This window comes from Manis javanica, chromosome 1, assembly GCF_040802235.1.
Source record: "Manis javanica isolate MJ-LG chromosome 1, MJ_LKY, whole genome shotgun sequence".
Lineage (NCBI taxonomy): Eukaryota > Metazoa > Chordata > Mammalia > Pholidota > Manidae > Manis > Manis javanica.
This window is the reverse complement of record NC_133156.1, coordinates 96,784,875-96,809,234: the sequence shown is the minus strand read 5'-3', so window position 1 is coordinate 96,809,234 and position 24,360 is coordinate 96,784,875. Positions and strand designations below refer to the sequence as shown.

The window sequence follows — 24,360 nt, the reverse complement described above, 5'->3', positions numbered from 1 at the left end:
GCCATTGCAGGCTTTAGATTCGTGGTTACCAAAGTTTCAAGGGTAATTTCCTTACTACCTAACAGTTTAATTTAACTCACTTCGTGTGCTATTACAAACTCAACCTAAAGGTTCTTTTTTTTTTCTTCCTTTTTCTTCCTCCTCCGTTCTTTGTATGGTATGAATCATATTCTGTGCTCTTCGTCTATCTCTTGGGTGACATCTATTTAGCCTTAGGAATACTTCCATCTATAGGAGTCCCTCCAAAATGCACTATAGAGGTGGTTTGTGGGAGTTAAATTCTCTCAGCTTTTGCTTATCTGAAAATCATTTAATCCCTCCTTCAAATTTAAATGATAATCTTGCTGGGTAGAATATTCTTGGTTCTAGGCCCTTCTGCTTCATTGCTTGAAATATATCATGCCACTCCCTTCTGGCCTGTAGGGTTTCTGTTAGAAAATCTTTTGATAGCCTGATGGGATTTTCTTTGTATGTGATCTTTTTTCTCTAGCTGCTTCTAAATTTTGGTCTGTATCCTTTATATTTGCCATTTTAATTATTATATGTCTTGATGTTGTCTTCCTTGGGTCCCTTGTGTTAGGAGATCTGTGGATCTCCATGGCCTGAGAGACTATCTCCTTCCCCAGATTGGGGAAGTTTTAAGCAATTACCTCCTCAATGACACTTTCTATCCCTTTTTCTCTTCTTCAGGTATCCCTATAATGCAAATATTGTTTCATTTAGATTGGTCACACAGTTCTCTCAATATTCTTTTATTCTTAGAGATTCTTTTTTCTCTCTGTGCCTCAGCTTCTTTGTATTCCTCTTCTCTAATTTCTATTCCATTTACTGTCTCTTCCACTACATCTAATCTGCTTTTAAATCCCTCCACTGTATCATTGCAGATATGGAATTTCTTAATGATTGAATCTCCAACTTAAATTCGTTCCTGAGTTCTTGAATATTTTTCTATACCTCTATAAGCATGGTTATTATTTTTATTTTGAACTCTCAGGAAATTTGGTGAGTTCAGTTTCCTTTGGCCCTTTTTCTGGGGTTTGTGAGATTTTGGTCTGAACCAGGTTCTTTGACGTTTCATATCTCTGTGTGGTGCCCACTAGTGCCCAGAAGCTCCAGTCCCTGGAGCTGCTCAGCCCCTATAGTTGGGTTTGGGGTTGTAGGGTAGCAGCGCTGGAGCCTGGGGGAGGAAAGATCTGTTTCCTGATTCCCATCTGCAGTGCCCCTCTCCAGGATGAGAGCCAGTGGGCCAAGCACACAGGTGTAAGCCTCTGTGCTTTGTGTCTCTAGCTGTTGTAGACAGAACCTCCCCTCTTGCTGGTCTGACACCAGTGCAGTGACTCTCAGTTTGCGAGCTGGTGCTGTCAGGCCAGGAGGAAGCCTCAGCAGGCTGCACATCAAAGTGGGGGGCCTCAGAGCTGGGCAGCCAGCCAGGGGGATGGGGTGCCTGAAGCTCCTCAAAGTTTCCAGCATGCTGGGCACAGCGCGCCCAGACAACCTTGTCCAGCTCTCCCTTCTCCCACGCAGCAAGCTCCATGCAAACTTTGCCCCTTCAGCAAGGAAGCCTCTCAAACTGCCTGCCTTTCCTCTGTCACAGAGAGGCCAGATGTGGATCCTGTCCTCCACAAACAGTCAGAATCTCAATCTCTCAAGCATTTTGCCTGTCCCAGCTCCCCAAACTCCAGAGCACCACACAATGTAGGTTTCTACTTGCCAAGCAGATATCCAGGGGTAGGTGTTCAGCATTCCCAGGTTTCTACCCTTCCCTGCTCCCATTTCTCTTCCTCCCTCTGGTGAGCTGGGGTGGGGGAAGGGCCTGGGTCCTGCCAGATTAAGGCTTTCTTATGTTACCGTGTTTCCTGAGGTCTGCTCTTTTCATGAGGTCTATATGGAGTCTGGTTCAGCCTTCTTGTTGCTTTTTTAGGGTTAGGTGTATTAAGTATATTTTCGTACTATTTGTGGTTTTGCGACTACTATTTGTGAGTTCATCTCACCTCTCACGCTGTCATCTTGAATCTCTACCTAACTTCTTATATATTGAATTTTTAGATATAAGAACTCAATCTCTTAATGTTTTTTTCTTTCCATTTTGTTTTCTCTGTAAAGGAAAACAAATGGGAAAATTTTGTCCTCTAATATAAACCTGGACTTCCAAAGTGGATAGTGGCATAATCTTAGTCAAAAAATTTAGCTGAGAGAAGTACTTGTTTATGTTTTCATAAAGGGTATTCTATCCATTTTTCCAGATAGACAAAATTCTTGGATTTTGTCAGATCATCAAAGGGCTCTGTAGGCTATATTGTTTTGTCTGCTCCCATTTAGGACATGTGAAATAGTCTAAAAGCCTAAAGAAATTGTTATTTTTACTATAATGATGTGGTGGACTTCATTATATTATCCATTCTCCTACTTATGAGAATCTATAGGAGACAGTTCTCCTTGGCCTCAGTGCCAGGATTGGGAGTCTATTCAACTGGCCTGATTATTTTATATGGGCTGTGTGAATTGTGTGGTTTTTGGTAATGCAGAGCTAAATTTGGAGCCAACCTGTAAGAGTACAATATTTTGTAACATGTTTTGTGTGTACCGAACTCACTCTGAATTTTTTTTACCTTCATTTCTTCTTTCCCAGATTTTAAAAAACCTGTTCCTTTTTCAAAACAAGCTGCCATTTATTTGCTCGGCACTATACTGACCTCTTAAAATGCATTGTTTCATGTTTTTAAAAATCAAGTATTACACATGACTTTAAAAGTCAAGTTAGTGCTAGAAAATTTCAAGCTGTTTCTTCTGGTATTATGTATTTTTTACATGACTATTCTGTTATCTCTTATGAATATCAGACATTACCAGTTGACTTTTTATTATGGTATATAAGAATTTTAGCTTTCTTACAACTCCCCCCTCTCTTCTTCCCTCCTGCTTTCTCACAATTTGTTAAACACAATTAGGGACTAATCCATATCATGTATTTTCATTGTTTTAATAGTAGGTATTCACTGTTGTACCACATAGTGAACTAAGATGAGATTTCTGGCACAATTTTTGTTTTTTCTTGGAGTTAATAATTGCTTCACTTTTTCATTTGCTTTGGGTTTTGTTTTGTTTTTAAACCTGTGGCTTAAATTTGCATAACCTCCAGAAAGTCTGTAAAATGCCTCTACTTATAATTTTCCTCATGGTCAAAGTGTCAGATAGTTTTTTTTTTCCTGGAGAACTTTCTGGAGTTTTAATTTGGTGATTTAAAGTAGAATACCCTGTTGTAATCCAGACTATTGGCTTCATCAGTCTCCATGCGCAGTATAACTGTCATCCTGGGACATGTCTCTGCCGTTACTCTGAATTCCCTATCCCTCTGTCCTGGTTTAGATTTCCTTTTTCTGGAGCACAAGTCATTCTGTAACCACCCCAAAAATAAACATAAAAGATTTCCATCACCCCAGGAAGTTCCCCTAAACCTTAACCTCACTCCCACCCACAAATTAGTTTTGCCTGGTTGTGAACTTCATGTGTATGAAACCATATAAAATGTATTCTTTTGTGTCTGGTTACTTTTACTCAACATGTCTTGGGGATTCATCCATTCTGTAGCATGTTAGTAGTTCCCTTTTGTTGCTGAGTTGTATTCCATTTTATGAATTTACCATATTACATGAATATGCCACAATTTTCTACCCATTTTCCTACTGGGTTAACAAATTTTGGCTATTTTGAATAAAGCTAACTATAAATATTTTTGTACAGAGTTTTTGGTAGATTTTTTTTCTTGTGTAATATCCAGAAATGGCATGTTTAGATTTACTTGTAAGTACTTGATGTTCTTCAATGCCATCATAAATGGTGTTTTTAAAATCTTATTTTCCAATTGTTTATTGCTGGAACGTAGAAAAACAATGGGTTTTTGCATTGCAATTAAGATTTTAACAAAGGTATATTTTATAACATTCTCAGTCTTAAGGTTTCAAACCAACCCTTGGAGCTATTACAGTAAGCCTTTCAATATTATAGAAATATTTCTTGTTCTTAGCAGATAATTATAATGTAAGATACTTAGGGTGAGTATAAACAGGTAGAATTTTTAGATAAGCATAACATTAATTATAAACTTTAATGCCAACTGGGAAATAGTGGATAACCACTTTTATTGATAAATGTAATGGTTAGCAGAGTATCTTGTCACCTTAGAGCATCTGTTTTCCCATCCTTTTAATAATTTCTCATGTAATGGCTAATTAAAGCTTGCAACCTCTAGCTTTGGTTGCATTTTTAGCCAAGGTTTAAATTTGAAATGAGGTTTATAATTTTATTTCTCTATTTCCTTCTCTTGTACAAACTGTAAAAATTTTTTATTTCATATTTTTATTTCCAAAAGCTTTTTCTCTCTATTTTTTCATAGTATTGTTCTTGTTTCATGGATGCAATATTTTTTCATTTCTCTAAGGATGTTAATTAGTTTCTTATATTCCCTGCACTGCTGGTTTCTTCTGAGGTGCTTTTGGTTTTGTTTTCTTGGTTGTGGGTGTCTTTTTTTCATGTTAAAAGCTTTCTCCAAATGCCTGTTGATCCTTGGCTATCCATGTATATACGTTAGAGAAATTTCTAAAAAGCTTATTGGGAGCTTTTACAATCTTATTGGCGTGTTGTAGGACATGTCAATTTGTAGGTTAATTGTAATTATTTTCTAGAGGGCTTCTTCATTGCTAAACTTGTTACTCTGTAGATCTTTTCTGTGAAATGGTAAGGTTTCACTAGGGCCCTTCATATATATATATATATATATATATATATATATATATACACACACACACACACACACATGTATATATGTACATGTATATGTATGTGTGTATACGTATGTATGTATGTATATGTATAAATGCTGGTAGCCAGCATTTTAGAACTGGGTGGGAAAAGGAAATTGGGGCCAGAAGCTCTCTTGATTTCAGATTTTCACTTAATCTCTCTGGTTTCAATCTGGCACTTCACTCCTGCCTAGTGACTAAATTTGGAATATCTCAGATTCAGTTTTCCAGAGAACATATAACTTCTATCTTTTGGGCAAAGTGGGAATGGAGCCTGGGGTTCTAACTACTTCTTACAGATGTTTAAGTAGTTCCATTGTTTCTTGGTCTTCACTGCCTCTCTCCACCCCCTGTTCATAACTTTCTCTGTGTGGATCTGGTATCATGATTCCTGAGCCGTACAGGGATTTCTGGGAGACAAATTACCTTGTTACTTGTTTGTGTCTTCTACTGCTAGGGGTAAGATTTCATTTCCTTCATTCTGCTCAGTGAATTCATATTTTTGTATACTGTCTTCATATATTTCTTCACTTAATTGAAGGTGGGATATAATTTTGTGTGTGTGTGTGTGTTCCTTTGTTACTTCAGGATCATTTTTGGGAGAAGGAGGTAAAAACATCTTTATTTCCATCATAAAAGTTGAAATACTGAATTCCCTAAAAAATTAAAATTTGTAAAGAAAAATTAAAAGTAAAAGGTATATCTGAATACAATGAACAATTGTACACCCAAATACTGGATTACCTAGATGGAATGGAAAAATTTTAAGGAGACAAAACCCACTGAGACTACATAATGAAGAAATAGAAACCTGAATAGATCTATAACTAGTAACAAGATTGAATCAGTAATCAAAAAATCTCCCAACAAGAAAACCACTGGACTTTATGGCTTCACAGATGAATTCCATCAAACTCTTAAAGAACTGATACAATTCATCTCAAACACCTCCAAAAAATTGAAAAGAAGGGAACACTTCCTACCTCATTCTAGGAGGTCAGCATTATGCTGATACCAAAGGCAGACAAAAACCCTACAAGAAAACACTACAGTTTAAAATCCCTTATGAACATTAATGCAAAAATCCTCAATAAAATACTGGCAAACTGAATTCTGCAGCATATTAAAAGGATTATACACCATGATGAAGTGTGGTTTATCCCTGGAATACAAGGATGGTTCAACATAACAAAATTGATCAATGTAATATAGCACATTAACAGAATGAAGAAGAAAAACAACAAATCATGTCAATTGATGCAGAAAAATTCATTTTTTCATAACAAAAAACAAGGATAAAGAATAATCATAAAAGCTACATCATACTCAATGATGAAAAACTGAAAGGTTTTTCTCTTAGATCAGGAACAAGGCAAAAATGTCCACTTTTGCCACACCTATGCAACATAGTCCTAAGAGTCCAAGGCAGAGCAATTAGGCAAAAATGGGAAATAAAAGGCATCCAAACTGTAAAGGAAACAGGAAAATTGTGTCTGTTCACAGATGATATGTGTAGAAACTCTAAAGACCACACACACACACACACCTGTTAAAACTAATGAATGAATTTGGCAAAGTAGCACCCTGAGAAAGCCAACACACAAAAACCAGTTGCATTTGAAAAGGAAATTATAAAAATAATTCCATTTACAGTAGCACCAAAAAGAATAACGTAAGAATTAACCAAGGAGGTGAAAGGCTTACGCAATGAAAACTACAAAACATTGCTGAAAGAAATGAAAGAAGCATAATACATCACAACACATTCCATTTTCATGGACTGTAAGACTTAATATTATTAGGTTGTCAATATTACCTAATGTAATCAACAGATTCAATGCAATCCCTATAAAAATCTTTATGACATTTTTTTTGCAGAAAGAAAAATCCATCCTAAAATTAATAAGGAATCTCACAGGACTCTGAAAGCCAAAAAAGGAAAAGTGAAGAACAAAGCTGCAAGACTCTTACTGATTTCAAAAATTTCTACAAAGCTGCAGTAATCAAAACTATATGGTACTGGCACACAGACAAATAGACCAATGGAATAGAATAGAAAGCCCAGAAACAAACTGCTGCATGTATGGTGAAATACTTTTTGACAAGGATGCCAAGACTATTCACTGGGAAAAGACAGTCTTTTAACAAATGGTGCTGGGAAAACTGGATATCCACATACAAAAGAATGAAGTTGGACCTTTAATCAAACACTATGTACAAAAATTAATTCAAAATGGATCAGACTTACACGGGCTAAACACGGTTAATTTTTTTCTCACTGTCTAGTAAGTGAAGGAAGCCCAGATTTGTTATAGGCACAGTTTTATAAGTACCCTATAGTTGCATAATGTATGGTTGTATATCTATGCTGTAATTTACCAGTTATAATTTTAATTTTAGTTTGTTTGTGGTCTCTCTACTTTACAAAAGGAGGCACTTTGCCTGTTCGTCACTGAATTCCCAGCGCCAAAAAGTACCTTCCTGACACAGAATACACTGAAGAAATACTTGTTGAATGAATGGATAAATACGTATTTCCTCTAAGGCGTTTATTTTTTAAAGCAGCTTAATGCCCGCTCAGTTTCCAGCTGTCATATAAAGACGAACTTACTCAAATCCTGGAATACCCTTTCTATTAGCAGGGGAAGAAAAAAATAGCACGTAGAAAATAAACAGACCCATTCCAAAAAATTCAACCAGTTTAACGCAACGCCCCAGAGAGCGGTCGCTCCTCCCCGGGAGCCACCGAGCTCCTGGGCTCGCGATGGGACAGGGCCTCGCGGGGCTGCACCTCTATTCCTTATTGGCTGAGTTAGGAAGGCGTGGCGAGCAGCGCTGACCAATCACGGGTGGTGTGTGCAGGCACGTGCCGGCGCTGGCCTGAGAATCTGGGAGGTTTCAGGGTAGCTGGTGCGGTGAGGGTGCCAGCTGAGCCGTAGCCCGAGCCTGGGGACGCGGAACGGAGGCCGGCCGCTGGGAGCCCGCGCGGGCTTCTTCGTGCTCTTCGCTCTCTGCCTGCTGCCATGTGGGCCGCCCTGAGGTTAGCCCTGCGGCCGTGCGCCCAAGCCGCTGCCCCGGAGCTGCGCGCCTATCACTGGGACTCGGTGGCCACGCTGGGCACCCAGCCGGAGTTGGGCTCTGCCGTGTATCAGGTAGGCTGGGTGAGCGCCTCCGCGGGCCTGGAGGACCCGGCCCGAGTCTCTAATTTCCCCTTCCACCTGCGGGACCGACAGGACTGGACGCTGGCCGGAGTAGGAAGCAGGTGGAGGGGGGTCACACTTTAACAATTGATGTTGTTCTATCTGGAGCCCCAGTTATGATTGTGGGGCACACTAGGGGGGTAGTGAAATTTGAAAAGCAATTCAAGTAAAAGACACTTTAGTTCACTTTTAGCACTGTCCGTGTACTTTGTGTCTTGGAAAGAAGCGGTTCTGAAAAACTGGCTGAACGCTCACTTTGGGAGCTGTATAGCTGCCTTATGCCCCACCTTGCACCTTTTTGGGTTTCTGGGGTGGGGTCCTGGTGTTTGCATTGTCAGTGAAGTTCTCAGGGGCTTGGTGGGCAGTCAGTTTTGGGAACATTGGCCTAGCACAGCTAACTTTGAGCTGTGCTTGCTAGAATTTAGCTAAATAGTTGGTTATGTTAATAGAAAACACCTATTCCACGGTATCTTTGAATGGCCTTTCTTGGACTGGGAGGTATCAGAAGGTCAAAGAAACAGCTATGTGGGTTTATTGCTAATTAAATAAATGGAATTTCCTAAAAAGCCTTGTAGATTATTGTTATTTTCCATTTTTAAATTTTGGACATAATAGACATACTAGACTTCTTTTTTTTTTTTTTTTTGCTTAGGAAAAAATTACATCACAGGGAGGAATATAAAATGTAAACAAATACCACATTGTATTCTGGTATTATTGGTATATATGACAGTTTATTGTAGAAGACAATGTGACTTGAAACTAAAGGCCATTTCCAAAATAGATTCTTAATATATTACAAGTACCTAATTTAGGAGGTGGTATATGAATTTTATAGTCTTCATTTAAAAAGAATTCTCCCCAATATCCTCATATGTGGGATCTATCTCTATAAATCTGACAATTCTTCAGCTATTGCATTTTAACTTGTGAGATATCACAACTGGAAAATTTCCATCTTTCCTATGGTTTCTAAGCCTGTGCAGATAACATTTAAGTTGTGCAAGTAACTTTCAGAGAAGACGTTTTAAAGAGTAAGGCCTTTAGGGGAACAGGGAAGTTCAAAGAAAATCAACAGGCTATGAGACAGGAACAGTATCTAATGAAAAGTTTCTAAAAGTCTTTGGATTCCTGGGGGGCAGGAGGGAATGTTTAATTCAGAAATAAGGTGTTCTGTAGGCACTATTTTAGGTATTTGGTATAGATGTGTAGGAGTGCAATCATCATTTTGTGGGGTAGATGGGCAAGCAAGCAGGTAACTATGGTGCATTGTGCTAAGTGGTGTCTAAAGGTTGAAAGATGGTTACAGAAAGATGTGCTAGGAAGGAATGAGTTCATTGGAACTTGATGTTAAAATGAGCCAGAGTAGCCAGAAGTGATGTTGGAGATGAGACAGACCATGAATTAGACTTTAAAAGAGGAGTGAGATTTGGATAGATGGACCAGGGAGGGGTGGTGGGAGTGAAGAAGAGTTTGAACAAAAATAGAGACAGGAATGGAGCTTTTCCATCTGACAGAGTGGCCCAGCACGGAGACCTTGTGGCTGAGGGGTGGCCTGGTGTGGAGGCCATGTGGGGTTGGCACGTGATGTTCGATTTAACCTTTATTTTGGTAAAAAATGATGATTGCCTTCTAATACTACTCTCCCTCTGTTTCTGTTTTAGGAAAACTATGAACAGATGAAGGCACTAGTAAGTCAACTCCATGAACGAGCACAGTACATAAAACTAGGTAAAAACTCATTTATTCTCTAAATTATGCTTTTAATTAAGATACCCCTTTATAGTTACTGGTTTAGGAAGAAGTAGTAACATTAAGCTTCTAAGTCTTCAAGACTGTGCATTTGTTGGTATGTAGACATTCCCCGCCTCTGATGACTTGGCCAGCTTTTCTGTTCAAACAGCACTGCTGCTATTTGGGGATAAGTAGAAATTGAAATTCATTGATTCTTTAACTATTGTCTTTTAAGTTTTTGTTTTAGCCACAGCATCACACTGAAATTTTCTGTTCATTAACCGTATTCATACTAATCCTAAACTTTGCATGATTATGCATGTTCTGCTGTGTTACATTTTTAAATTTTGGACATAATAGACTTTTTTTTTTGGCTTGGAAAAAATTGCATCACAGGGATGAGTATAAAATATAAACAAATACCACATTGTGTTCTGGTATTATTGGTGTATATGACAGTTTACTCTAGAAGACCATGTGACTTGAAACTGAAGGCTGTTTCCAAAATAAGATTCTTAATGTATTCTAAGTACCTAATTTAGGAGGTGCTATATGAATTTTATAGTCTTCATTTAAAAAGAATTCTCTCCAATATCCTCATAGATAGAATTTATTTTCTCTATAAATCCGTGATTTAAGAGTATTGCTGCATTCTTAGATACGTTCTTACCACATTCATAGGTTAGACTCCCAGTAGAAGTCATCAGAGAAAACTTGATGGGTTTCTTTTTAGTTTAAATAAAAATGTTATTTATAGTATTTTGTTTCTCTTACATTAAGGATGGAGCCAAGGTGATTGGTCAACAGCAAATTAATAGAGAAACCATCAGAAGTTCTCTGTTCATTTGTGTAGTGTATTAGGGAAGAAATAACCTCAGTATTTTGGTCCTTTGTAGAATTTTGAGAGTGAAGAGCTAGACCTGCTTGTTGTAATAATTAAGTAGCATTGGTCCAATTATTTAATCTCTCTTGTAAATTTTCAGTACTTCATTTATAACTTGAGACTTAGGAGTGGGTCTGTGAATTACAGGCATTATTCATTCCAAGCACACATATGTATCTTCTTTTGTTTTAATAGATTAATCAAAATTAATTAAAAAGAACAGAAAATGAAATCCATTTGAAATGTCATGGTCTCTTTTTAATATGGCAGTTTGGGGTCAAAATCAGTCAAATTCTCTAAAATGTTACCATGACATGAACAAACAGATAGGAAACTCTGTCTGGGACCAGTTGAAGCAGAGACCTCATTCAGATGGCAATAACTGCTCCCATTCTATCTGTGAGGTTTCTGGGGAGAATTTTTTTTTTAAATGAAGGCTGTAAACAGCATATTGCTCCTTCTAGATGAGATACTAACAATGTATTAAGAATATTATTTTGAGAATGGCTTTATTCAGTCTCTTTGGTATCAGAAATTCAAATCAATGTTGTTTAATCCAGAAAGCAGCATTCGGTTCCTGTAACCAAACCATAGAAAGGCAGTGTTGAGTGGACCCAGGATCCCCATCACTTGTAGGGGACTCAGTCTGCCTGCCCATCAGCTCTCCTTTCAGGATATGTGTATGTGTGCGGATCTCATTTTCATCAGGCTTCTTCATGAGGTGGGGAAGTCACTCGCCAGCAGGCCAGGAATTGTATCCTTAGAGTTTACATTCTGAAGGAAAGAGCTGGTTGTCCTGGCATATACAATTTGGAAAATTCTAATGGGTTCCTTTGGTCCCATGTTCATTCCTTGGCTCAGTTACTGTGTCTAGGGGCTGTGGAATTTGACCGTGACAGCCTGGACCCATTCTCATCCCAGGCATTTTTAAATGAAGGCTGTAAACAGCATATTGCTCCTTCTAGATTAGATACTAATATATTAGTATCTAATATGATAGCTCCTGGAACTTCATGGAGTTGGCAGCACTGTTTTCAGGAAAAGGGGGAGGGAAAAGCAAACAGAAGCAGTGAGTGGCACTTATACTGGCCTCTGACCACACTAATTTCCCCTCTCCAGCTAGGGTATGTATGTAGGAGGGTTACTTATAAAAACAGGGTTAGTGGACATTGGTCATTCTTTTTAACCAGGCAGCTCTTGAACCCCTGTTCTAGTGTGGGGAGATGGTGCTTAAAAAAATGGTGAGTTTTGTCTCTCTTGGGTATGATTTGAGGGGTAAATATGCTGCCGCTAGGCCTCTCAGAACGAGGACTGGAACCAAGCCCTTGAAGGTGTTTTGGAGTAAGATATCTTCCACAAAAGAGCCACAACCCTTGCTGAAATGAAAATCTGTTTTGCTGGGGAGTGTGATGCATTAATTTGCTTTGCAGAATTGACTATTCCCTTTGGACATTCAGATGAGCGGGTTTGAGTAAGAGGAGGTAAAGTTCCCTCTAGCGCCAAGCCCCTGCTGAGGATCATGGAACTGAGGGTGAAGGCTGGCTGCTCAAGGAGGAGAGAGGACTGTGCTGGGCTCCTTGAGCCAGAAGCGGGAGAGCTGGGGGAGGAGTGACAAACTTGGACTTCATGGTTTTGTCTGAAATTGGCCCTGTTATGCCGTGAAAATGGATCTTACACAAACACGTAATTTTAAAGTAATATACATTTTCAGTGATTTTAATTTTGGTAAACAGAGAAAAGGATAAAGAAGAAAAGAAAAAGTCACCTATCAATAATCCCTCCAACCATACATTTCTGATGCAATTCTGGTTAGTGTCAGTACCTTTAACAACAATATGTGACCTGGGGATTTTTTGTCTTGGGGATTTTTGTGTGCCTTGCTCTGGATATATATATATATTCTGTGATTTTGCTATGTTGACGCCATAGGCTAGCCTAGCAATTGTATTGATCAAGAGCTGGGAATGTTACTCACTTTCTGCTTTTCTTTTTTCTTCCTGCCATTGTAGAATTTAGACATCCTGACTTTTTAATTCATAAATTTCCTAATTTTAAATAGGAGTGGGCCTCATTTTCAAGGGAGGAGTGTTTCAAGTTGCTTCAGGCATTATTAACCTTTGAGGTTTTCATTTGAGAGAACTTGTAAATAAAAAGTTGATAAGAATCAGTGGACTCTGCTGTCCTTTTTGTCTGTCCCTTTCTTACTGTCTCCCTTCTGCCTTTGTCTCAGGTTTCTTCTCAGGGCACCACCTTAGTCTCCCCATTTGTTCCCGTTTTGAACATGTAGGCTTACCTGAGGAGCAGCTTCGTCAGTTCTCTGGGTGGAAAGAGCCTTGCCCCTGCCGTGTGATTCCCAGTAGCCAGAACTAAGCACAGTTGACCTCAGAACAGCACAGGTCTGAACTGCACAGGTCACCTTTTGCATGGAGTGTTTTTCAATAAATAAATGCATTGGAAAATGTTTTGCATATTTGAAACAATTTGAGAAACCATTTTCTTTTCTCTAGCTTACTTTATTGTAAGAATACAGTATAAATACATGTGACATACAAAATATGTGTTAATTGTTTATGCTATCAGTAAGGCTTCTGTTATCAAGTAGGCTATTAAGTTTTGGGGAGTCAGAAACTATACGCAGATTTTTGACCGTGAGGGGATCGGTGCTCCTGACTGTGGCATTGTTTGTGGGTCAACTGTACTTTGATCAACACAAGTTATGTGAAGCGCTGGAAAGTGACTCACTGAGGATTCAGGGATGTGAAGGAATAACAGGGTGCTTGAGGTTGAAGCAATGTAATACTGTACTCCCCATGGGACCCAGTGAGGGAACAGCTTGCTGATCATAGTCAGGTAGGTCCATTAGCAATAGCGTAACTGGGTAACCGGGTAACCTTTACTGAGGTAGGTTAAAACATAACTAGCATTCTGGCTGAGTCTATAGGAAACTAACAGCTCCTACTGCAACAGACATAAAACCTAGACACCGAGGTCCCAAATGGCAGCCTTGCGCCCCTCTGCACCTGTTGGTAATTCCGTACTGTATCTTATCCTGAATAAAACTTTCTCTGTAAATTTCCTACCTTGCTCATTCACGAAGTTCATTCTTTAACTCTGCAAACAAGAACCCCAGCATCATAACTGCTTTGATAAATTCAAAAGTGCTTAGTTTTTATAAAGCTGGGTAATAACTTTATTGTTACAAAGAAGCAAAAATAGTTCTGGTGGTTGAAATGGGTCTTTGAGTGACCTAAAGATAAGGCTTGTGTAGTTTTTGAAGACATTTTAAAATGGAAATTAAACTCCATGCATGGAGTTCCAACCATGTGTGTAGCACAATTGAAGTGACAGACGTTTGTGCTGTGCCTGCACATGCAGACAGCTGTGTCTTGACTGCCCCCTGGTGACAGCGATTGAGAAATGCTATACATTGTAAAATGCTTCCCAATTTCGGAATGCTAAAATGTGAACAAAATGTGTGTCTTAGAAACGATGCAATATGGTGAATGAGATTGAGGGAAACAGGCTTTCTTGGCTCTGAATCTGCTGGAATATAGGTGATTAATGCAACATCTTTAAGAATAATGCTTGGAAAACTAGGGTGCTGTGTCATGCTGTCTTTTTGTGGTGATCCATTTTACCCTAGGCCAGCTTAAATGTCAGATGAATTTAATTCTGTGATCTGAGATCTGCATCAAGGATAGCTCTCTCTCTGGTTTTTCTTAATAAAACCAGAATTTACTAGCTGCTCCTAATTGCAAACTCAAACTCAAGCAGCATTAAGCAAGAATAATGTTAAATTTTTAAAAATATATATTTATCATCTCTTTGCCATCCTACCTCCCTTGCCATCCCTTCCTTTACTAGTCTCTTAGAGGGCACTTGTGTACCCTGACTCTCCAAAGATTCTCATAGGCCTAGCCTTAAATGTTTATTTTTTATTTAAAAAATTTTTATTTTATGATGGTTTCACATAAACAACACTCTGGTTTCAACATTCATCCGTATTATCAAGTCCTCACCCCCCCTGTTGCAGTTACTGTCTACAGCGTAATAAGATGCTGTAGAGTCAATACTTGTCTTCTCCGTACTGTACTGCCTTCCCCATGACCTACTTATATTGTGAGTGCTAATTATACTGCCCCTTAATCCCCTTCTCCCTCCCCACCCATTCTCCCCAACCCCTTCCCTTTGGTAACCATTAGTCCCTTCTTAGAGTCTGTGAGTCTGCTGCTATGTTGTTCCTTCAGTTTTGCTTTGTTGTTATACTCCACAAATGAGTGAAATCATTTGATACTTGTCTTTCTCTGCCTGGCTTCTTTCACTGAGCATAATACCCTCTAGCTCCATCCATGTTGTTGCAAATGGTAGGATTTCTTCTGTTTTCATGGCTGAATTATCATCCATTGTGTATATGTACCACATCTTCTTTATCCATCCATCTATTGATGTACACTTAGGTTGCTTCCGTATCTTGGCTATTGTAAAGAGTGCAGCGATAAACATCGGGGTACATATGTCTTTTCGAATCAGGGATCTTGTTTTCTTTGGGTAAATTCCTAGGAGTGGAATTACTGGTCCAAATGGTATTTCTATTTTTAGTTTTTTGAGGAACCTCCATACTGCTTTCCACAATGGTTTAACAAATTTACATTCCCACCAGCAGTGTAGGAGGGTTCTCTTTTCTCCACATCCTCGCCAGCATTTGTTGTTTCTTGTCTTTTTGATAGTGGCCATTCTAACTGGTGTGAAGTAATATCTCATTGTGGTTTTAATTTGCATTTCCTTGATGATTAGTAATGAGGGGCATTTCTTCATGTGCCTGTTGACCCACTTTTTAGTTGGGTTATTTTTTTTTGGATGTTCAAGTGTGTGAGTTCTTTGTATATTTTGGATTTTAACCCTTTATCAGATAAATAATTTACAAATATATTATCCCATATTGTAGGATGCCTTTTTGTTCTGATGGTGTCCTGTGCTGTACAGAATTTTTTTAGTTTGTAGTCCACTTACTCATTTTTAATTCTGTTTCTCTTCCTGAGGAGATGTGTTCAGGAAAAAGTTGCTCATGTTTGTATTCAAGAGATTTTTGCCTATGCTTTCTTCTAAGAGTTTTATGGTTTCATGATATATTCATATCTTTGATTCATTTTGAGTTTACTTTTGTGTATGGAGTTAGACAGTAATCCAGTTTCATTCTCTTACATGCAACTGTCCGGTTTTCCCAGCACCAGTTGTTTAAGAGGCTATCATTTTCCCATTGTATATCCATGGCTCCTTTACTGTATATTAATTGGATATATATGTTTGGGTTTATAACTGGGCTGTTTTGATTACTATGGCTTTGTAGTAGAGCTTGAAGTTTCGGAGCATAAGTAATCCCCCCAGCTTTATTCTTTCTTCTCAGGATTGCTTTGGCTATTCAGGGTCTTTTGTGGTTCCATATGAATTGTAGAACTATTTGTTCTAGTTTGTTGAAGAATTCTGTTGATTTTGATAGGGATTGTATTGAATCTGTAAATTGCTTTGGGCAGGATGGCCATTTTGACAATATTAATTCTTTCTGTCCTTGTGAATGGGATAGATTTCCATTTATTGGTGTCTTCTTTAATTTTTTGCATAAGTTTTAGGCATTTATTTTAACATTTTTAAAACAAATTTATTAAGGTATAATTTTCATAAAACGCATTACTTAAAGTGTACAATTTGAGTTTTGATGTATGTATGTACCCAGGAAGCCATCACCACAGTGAAGACAGTGAGCTTGTCACCCCAAGCTTACTTTGCCCCTTTGTGACTCCTCCCCCTCCCACCTGTGAACCCACCTCAGGAGAGAGAAGAGAAAAGTGATTTGACTTGATTGTACTATTTTTTAACGAAATTTTTGCCTCCTAGAAGTATTTTCATTTGAAGGATTAAATATGTGATGTAATTTTCTTGGTAACCTCAAGGCAGATTTGATGTAAAAAACATGCCAGAAAAATAAAAAATCCTCTTAGATAAAGGAAAGAATACTAGGTTGAAAAATAAAGTTATACTTGGAAGCTTGTTTGAAGGAGAGATGAATTTATTTCTTCACCTAAAAAACAAATTAAAAGCTTTCTTAAATAAATTTCATTAGATAAAGAGTACATTAAGATGAAAATCTTGTGCAACAGTGAAAATAAACATATTAAGGAACAGTTTGATCCTTCTGTTCTTAATCTCATATCTTGGCTTGCTGAGATTTAGTTGTAGTTACTCCCAAGATACTGAGCTGGCAGCTGGCGGACCGGGTGAGGCCTGGTGTGCCTGTCTGTCGAGTGGCCTCACTGGATCACCTTATTAGGTGCTTCAAATATTTTAATTTTCTTTGTTTGGAACAATATCAAGAAACACTGAAGACAATCTGTGAGGTAAGATACTAAGAAAAGGAGACTTTTTAATTGCTGCATAAGATGTGCAACTCTACCATTTGGAGACAGCCTAAAACGTTGAGTCACCAATGACATCTTTAGGCAAATTTGAGCTTATGATGGAAGTGATTTCTAAAATAGTGCTTCTTACTTGGTACAAAGGAAGGTAGGGACTTTTCAAATTTCACATGGCCTGTAACACAGTGCTAGGTATTTGTAGTAGGTAGGTAGTGAATATGGTGGAGATAAGGCAGCACATGCTAATCTCCAAAAAAAAAACTGAGTTGCAGAGAAAATACTGTTATTTCTTTAAGTAATGATGGTAAAATCAGAAAATGTATGATATGCTGTGTAATCAGGGATACTGATTTTAAAAAAAAGTTTATTTACTTCAGGATATTGGTACCTTATAAGTTGAGTAAATGATGTAAAAAATTAGCTGTTTTTCACAGGATATGTTGAACCTTCAAGGGCACTTTATTCTGGACTGTTATATGTTTTCCTAGCATTAAATTTAATGGAGACTTTCTATCATGTCAATCTGATCTAATCATGTTTTTATCCTAGGAGGTGGTGAGAAAGCCCGAAAACGTCACATATCAAGAGGAAAATTGTTACCCAGAGAAAGAGTAGATGGTCTTCTAGACCCAGGGTTGGTACAAATGCTAACTCAGAGTGTTCTCTATTCCATAGAACTTTCTTAGACAGTTTTGTAAATAAATGATTTTAAAATTCTGGTTCTTACGGTAAGAGTCAATGACAAATGCTTACTAAGAGGCTGCTGTGTGTCCGGCACTCTTCTGGGCACTGGTGATCCATCAGTGAGCAAGACGGACAAAGATCCTTGCCCACCTGGAGTTTACACTGGAGCAGAAGGAGACAGAAAATAAATGATAAAGGTTGCAAACTGTGTAGTATGTTAGAAGGTGATAAAAGTCCTGGGAAAAGGAAAAGGTGGACCAGAGTAAGGGGGAAAAGAATGAGGGTCAAGTGGCAGTTGAAATGAGGCAGTCAGGATAGACCTCACTGAGACGGTGATGGGAGCGAGGCCTGTGAATGTATGGGCAAGGGGTGTTGCAGGCAGTGGGAGCGGCCAGTGCATCCCCTCAGGTGGGAACGTGCTGGATATGCTGACATGCTCAGGGAGTCAGGGGGCCCGTGTGCTTGGGGTGCAGGGTGTGAAGGGAGAGTAGGAGAAGAGGGGTTCAAATTCCAGAAGACCCTGTAGGCCAGTTTAATAGTTTTGGCTTTCACTCTGAGACAGATGGGGAGCCTTTGTGGGGTTTTGAACAGGAGACTATTATGATCTGTCTGACTTGTGTTTGAAAGAGTAATTCTGGCTGCTGCGTTGAGTAGACTATGGGCATCGGGGTGGAATTTCCGAGACCAGTTTGAGGACTCTTGCAGTGATGCAAAAAGGCCATGGTGGTGGCATGGACTTGGGGAGTGGTGGCGGTAGTGGAAATGACGCATACGTTGTTTCTAGGTGTGCTGGCGGGACAGCGCTAAACCAGAAGGATTTCCTGAAGGGTTGAATGGGGAAGGTGGGTGGGCAGAAGGAAATGAAGGTGACTCTAAAAGTATTTTTTATGACATGTACATACACCCAACCTGGAGACAAATACTGATAACACCTAGAATGTATCCTTCTAGACTGTTTTTAATGCATATGTGTATTAGACATATTTTTTGAAAAGAAAAATGAAATCATACTAAATGTGTTTTATACCCTCTCTTTTTTTTTCCTCAGTGACTGCATCTTGAACATTTAAATAAGTGAGAGGTAAAATAATGCAGTGGTTCAGAGCCAGCCTGGTCCCTGGGGTCAGATTGCTTATTAAAACCCAGCTCTGCCACTTCCTAGTTGTTTGACCTTAGACAAGTGACTTAAGCTTTGTCTCAGTATCCTCATCAATTAATGGGATCATAATTGGATCTACCTCAGAAGGTAGTTCTGAGGAGTATAAATGGGTTAGGTTTCTGAAGCTCCTAGAAGAGAGCCTGGCACATGATAAGTTCTATGTTAGGTGCTATTCTCTTTATTAATATAAACATATTTATAGAGCATCTGTTAAGGTAAGCACCCAGTGTTCTATTATATGGCTAAACTATATAAATCCCCAAAATATTCACACTAGATTTTGTTTCAGATTTTTCCTTTTTTATATTTTATATGTGTACAACATGCATATTTGAACCATTGGCTCTTTAAAGAAAAAAGTCTTTTTCATGTGTAGCTGCTTAAATTATGCTTTTTAAAATGACAGTAATGCAAGCAACATTCTTTCTTCCCTCTAGGACTCCGTTTCTGGAATTATCCCAGTTTGCAGGTTACCAGCTCTATGGCAATGAGGAGGTCCCTGCAGGTGGCATTATCACAGGAATTGGGAGAGTGTCAGGGTGAGTATTCTGCTTACACCCAATGACGAGGGTCAGGAAGACTGACCAGGCCTGGGCATCCCACACTCACTGCTTTGCATGTGAACATATGCATGACATATATTACTTAGCCCTGAGGCTTCCTACCTAGACATGTATTAGATTTATCTGTGGAGCTTTAGAGACAAAAATTGATGGGGGAACAAAAGATCCTGGGGATCTGGTACAGACCTGCCTACCTGATCAGAATCTCTAGGCGGGGCTTGGCTTCTATGGCTTTCTAAGGCTCTGCAGGTGAGCTCCACTATTTTAGAGTAGTTCTCCAGGTGAGGTCCCAGGAAGTGTCAGCATTACCTGATAACTTGTTAAAGATGCAGGTGATCAGGTCCTCTCAGGAAGTACTAAATCAAATTCTGGGATGGGACCCTGCAATCAGTGTTTTATCAAGCCCTGTGGGTTCTTGAATGCTAACATTTGAGGACCACTGTCATCCTAGGGGATCTAGATTGCTAGATGTTAAATTTATTTTATGTGTTTCTGTATGCTGTGACATTTACCCCAGAGTTACCATGCCAGGCCCTGTATATTAACTGCTTCTCACCACTTAGTTGTCTCAATCATTACCATGGCTCTATGAGAACGGGTGTTAGTCCCATTGTCACCATTCCGCAGTTAAGGTCAAGTAAAACTTGGAGGTTAAATCTGAAAGATTTCCTCACTGTTGGGACTTGGGGTTTTTTTTTTTTTGCATTGTGATTATGTTTGGACCCTTTCATTCAATGAGTCATTATGAAATGTGGCTTAGGCTGTTAGTTTTTCACTACTAATACAGGACTGATGACTCTTTGAAAATCTGATATAAGCTTGTAAACTTGTTAAGTCGTCATTTTGTATTATAGAAATGAAATGTGAATCATGATGACCGCATGCATTTATATCCTAAGATTGTCTAACTGACATTGGTGATAGTGACTAGAAGTTGAAGGCTGCACTGGGAGTGTCCTGTAATGAGAAGTAATTGGCTTTTAACTTCTAAGAAGTCCCTCACATTCTCTTTCTAATGAAATTCTGTCTTTCAGAGTAGAATGCATGATTATTGCCAATGATGCCACTGTCAAAGGAGGTACTTACTACCCAGTAACTGTGAAAAAACATTTACGGGCACAAGAAATCGCACTGCAAAACAGGCTTCCCTGCATCTACTTGGGCAAGTCACAAGAACTGTAAAACCAACTATTATTAGCTAGTCAAGTATAGGACTGTTGAGAAGAGTGTATATGGGCATTATCTTCTTTTTTTTAAAAAACTTACTATAATTACAAAAGAAATTCATATTCTTTATTGAAAACTCTGGGAGAAGAAGCAAACGAGCTACTCATAACAGCATCCCTGAGGAATAACCCCTGGCAGTATTTTGGTGTAGGCCAGTTTTTTCTTTATGCATATGTGGTTTTTTTCTTCTATATATTTTGTTTTCCTGTTAACCATAGTTGTTCACACTATGAAAAAATAATAGTATTTATGGATCTCTTCAGTGCCTGGCATTTTGTTAGATGCTTGCGTATGTATATAATTTGAGCAAATGTAATTTAAAGAATTTAGATTGAAATTAAAATAATTTAAACCTCAGGATATTTCAGGAAGAAAATGAAAAAGCAAGGTAGTTTAAAATCTGCACTTCCTGAATATTGGCTTATTTTGACAAAAAGCCAGCATATGTTGTTTATTTATACAGGTATATGAACAGGTGCTGATGCAGAGATTTTTTTTTTCCTTAAAAAGTGAATTTACCTGGTTGGCTCACAGTGTGAACTGCTTTGTATGTATAGAAGAGAGTAAATGAGGCCCTGCTGCTTGCAGGTGCTCTGCCCTTCATAATCCACTGTAGGGGATGCAGTGAAGAGTATTATTTTGTCCCTGTCTTTGGCAAGTTGATAATGAATTAGGACAGGACATAATGTATTAAATAGAAGTAAAAGGCTTAATGGTTGTAGGCAGAGTCATAGGTAAAGGACTTGCCAACTATATGTGCTAAACTAAGCTACACACATTATTTCATGGCATCTAGTAACAACTCTATGGGATAGGTAATGTTCCAGTCATTTGACAAATGAGAAAAATGAGACATAGAATGACTAGGAAATATACTTGTAATCACACAGCTTTGAAATAACCAAGCTCAGTTTTGAACTCAGACATTCTCATCCACCACCCTGATCTATAGTAAGAGCAGTACCAGAAGGCAGTATGTGATAAATTGTCACATGAATTCATAGATGGTTTTTGTGTTGGTTTAAAAGAGGAAAGATTCTTTTTTAGCTGAACTGGTTAAGAATTTATGGTGTTTCTTGGGCTTTAGCCAGTCCTCAGAGGAGAGAATGTCCTAAACGTTTCAAGTGGAATTTTGCACAGAAGTTGGAAAGCCTAATGGATTTGAAGGAAACAGTGAATCCTTTTGAATTGGGGGATTGGAGAAAGATGCTGCAGAACTATTTAGAAAGAAAGATAAGGCAAGATTTTTGTGAACGTGGTTAAGATTCGATGCTGTTATTGACAGGAATTTTCCTGTGTGCAGCGTATTGTGTTTATAGATATGTCCTTATTTCTGTCATTTCCCTTGTCTTCAGTTGATTCTGGAGGGGCATACTTACCTCTACAAGCAGAGGCATTTCCAGATCGAGATCACTTTGGCCGTTCATTCTATTATCAGGCAATTATGTCTTCTCAAAATATCGCACAGGTAAATTCTCATTAATGAGAGGTATTGTTTTTGCTTTGCTTTGTCTAATATTTTTGCTAACTAGGTATTCTGAGATGACTTTAAATAGAATATAATACAGAATTTAGTCTTTTTTCACAGAAAGTATCTTAAGATTATCTCCGGTCAGATTCTTCTGTTACTGTGAGAATACTTTCATACTGTAATGAAGGTTATTCACTTAAGGTAAAGAGTTTTGAAAAAGAATGGCACTGAGCAATTGTTTTTTTTAGGAGAAACTCTAGAGAAACTAATATATGTATGAGGAGACATGTTCAAGAAAGTTCATTGTAGCAAAAGTTAAAGAACAACCTAAATGATCATTAACGGGAGATTAACAATACAGTTGTTAGCTGTTAAAGTGCATGAACTGGACTTGCATGCCTCAACATAAATAAGTCTAAAAAAATACGTGAATTAAAAAAATAGTAAATATATAGCCAGTTGCTGTGTATGTAAAGCCTAAATCTACCCAATAACACTATGTGTTATTTATGTCTAAAATAGGTACATGAGAATGGTACACTTAGTTTTAGAACAGTGATTACCTTTGAGGTTGGAGGGAGGAGGAAGGAGTCAGGCAGGAGGTATATAGAGACTTCAACTGTACCTGAAATATTTTGTCCCTTTAAAAAAAACTTGAAGTAAATTTGGCCAAATGTCAAGATTTATTAAGACTGGGTATTTAGGTGAATGGATATTTATTTATTATTCTCTATCTTTTTTGCATGTTTGAAATACTTCATCATACTGATGCTACTTTTATGTTTTGTTACTGGATTTCTTAACTTTGTAATATTTTTCTTACTATTCTAATTAGTCTTCTCTTGCAATTATATATTTCTTTTTATTTTCTATAAATACAGTATTTGTTATATTGCTTTGTTTATTGTTATGTTGTTATTATTTATTCTATATTTTCCTGTTATGTAGTGACCTTCCTATCTCTCTGCTTTATTTATCTAAATAGAAACTTCAGCTTTAATCACTTTTGCACAGATGGCTTTTCCATTATCTGGTTTGAAATTCTTTTTGAATTCTTTTGTTTTATAGGGGAAATTAGACCATTTAATGTGGTATCATAAATTATATGGCTGTATTAGCTTCCTTGGGCTACCATAACAAATGACCATAAGCTCGGGGCTTTCAGATACTAGAAAGTCATCTATCAACTTCTAGGCAGCTAGAGGTCTGGAATCAAGGCAGTGTCAGGGCTATGCTCCCTCAGAAGGCTCTCAGGAAGATTCTTTTCTTTGCCTCGTCCAGCTTCTGGTGGCTCCAGGCGTTCCCTTGGCTTCTGGCCACGCGGTTCTTGTCTCTGCCTTGGCTGTGACGTGGCCGCCTCCTCCGTCTGTCTGTGTGCTCTTCTCTTCTTTCTTCTGAAAGGACACTTATCCTTGGATTTAGGTCCTACCTGGGTAATCCAGAATGAGTTTATCTCAAGATCTTTAACTTTGTTACATCAGCAAAGGCTCTTTTTCCAAATGAATTCACATTCACAGGTTCTGGGGATTTGGGTGTGGACATCTTTTTTGAAGGAGCCACTATTGAGCTTATTGTAGACCTCTGTCATCTTCCAGTGCTAGTGTTTGCTCTTTCTGTTTATTTAGCTTTTATTGGAACTGTATAAAATGTCAGCCAACATTGAACAATGTGGAGTACCTACTGTAAGCCAGGTACTTACTTTACAGGTGAATAAAACTGGGCAGGGATCTTCTGCTCCTGTGGGACCTCAACTTTCAAGTGCTTTTAAAACCAGGTCGTTTTAAAATTAAAAGTGCCCACATATTTCTGAATAAGCAATACTTGCCTATGATAAAAAAAAAATCTAAAATGTCTAAAGTGCATTTGACTGAATGCCTGCCTTTTGCCTATTTTGTTTTTTTATTTTTGTTTCCTATGAATTTGAATATCTGTGTCTTTAACCGAGTTACTTCTCTTAGCATTTATTTTTTTCTATTTAACCCTAAAGGAAGTTTACAGTTGAGGTTTGCCTTCCTGCATTCTTAGGAACTTCTTGGAATTAAAAAAAAATTTCTATTTGTTATTGTATAATAGTCTCCACAATGCCTATTCTGATCTTTTCCCCAATATCTCAACTCTAAACCCGGTATCTGCACTGGAGTTATCACTTCAGACTTAGAAAATCAGGCAGTGAGTGAGCACTTCCAACTTCTATTAAATTTCAAATTCTATAAAAACCCTACTGCTACTT

General features: G+C 38.2%; 1 protein-coding gene across 5 annotated transcripts in view; it reads left to right on the top strand.

The window, feature by feature from the left end:
* The first annotated feature begins 7,664 nt into the window (after positions 1–7,664).
* MCCC2 (methylcrotonyl-CoA carboxylase subunit 2) overlaps positions 7,665–24,360 on the top strand; it is a 60,080-nt gene continuing 43,384 nt past the window's right edge. For 3 of the 5 annotated variants that reach the window (XM_073235320.1, XM_073235321.1, XM_073235314.1), the window contains exons 1-6: positions 7,665–7,951; positions 9,664–9,730; positions 17,576–17,660; positions 19,307–19,408; positions 20,467–20,594; positions 22,015–22,127. In XM_073235320.1, the coding sequence (XP_073091421.1) occupies positions 7,823–7,951; positions 9,664–9,730; positions 17,576–17,660; positions 19,307–19,408; positions 20,467–20,594; positions 22,015–22,127 (624 nt within the window). In that variant the 5' untranslated portion in view covers positions 7,665–7,822. The remainder of the gene's footprint in view (positions 7,952–9,663; positions 9,731–17,575; positions 17,661–19,306; positions 19,409–20,466; positions 20,595–22,014; positions 22,128–24,360) is intronic. The other 2 variants (XM_073235323.1, XM_073235319.1) reach the window with 1 other exon arrangement.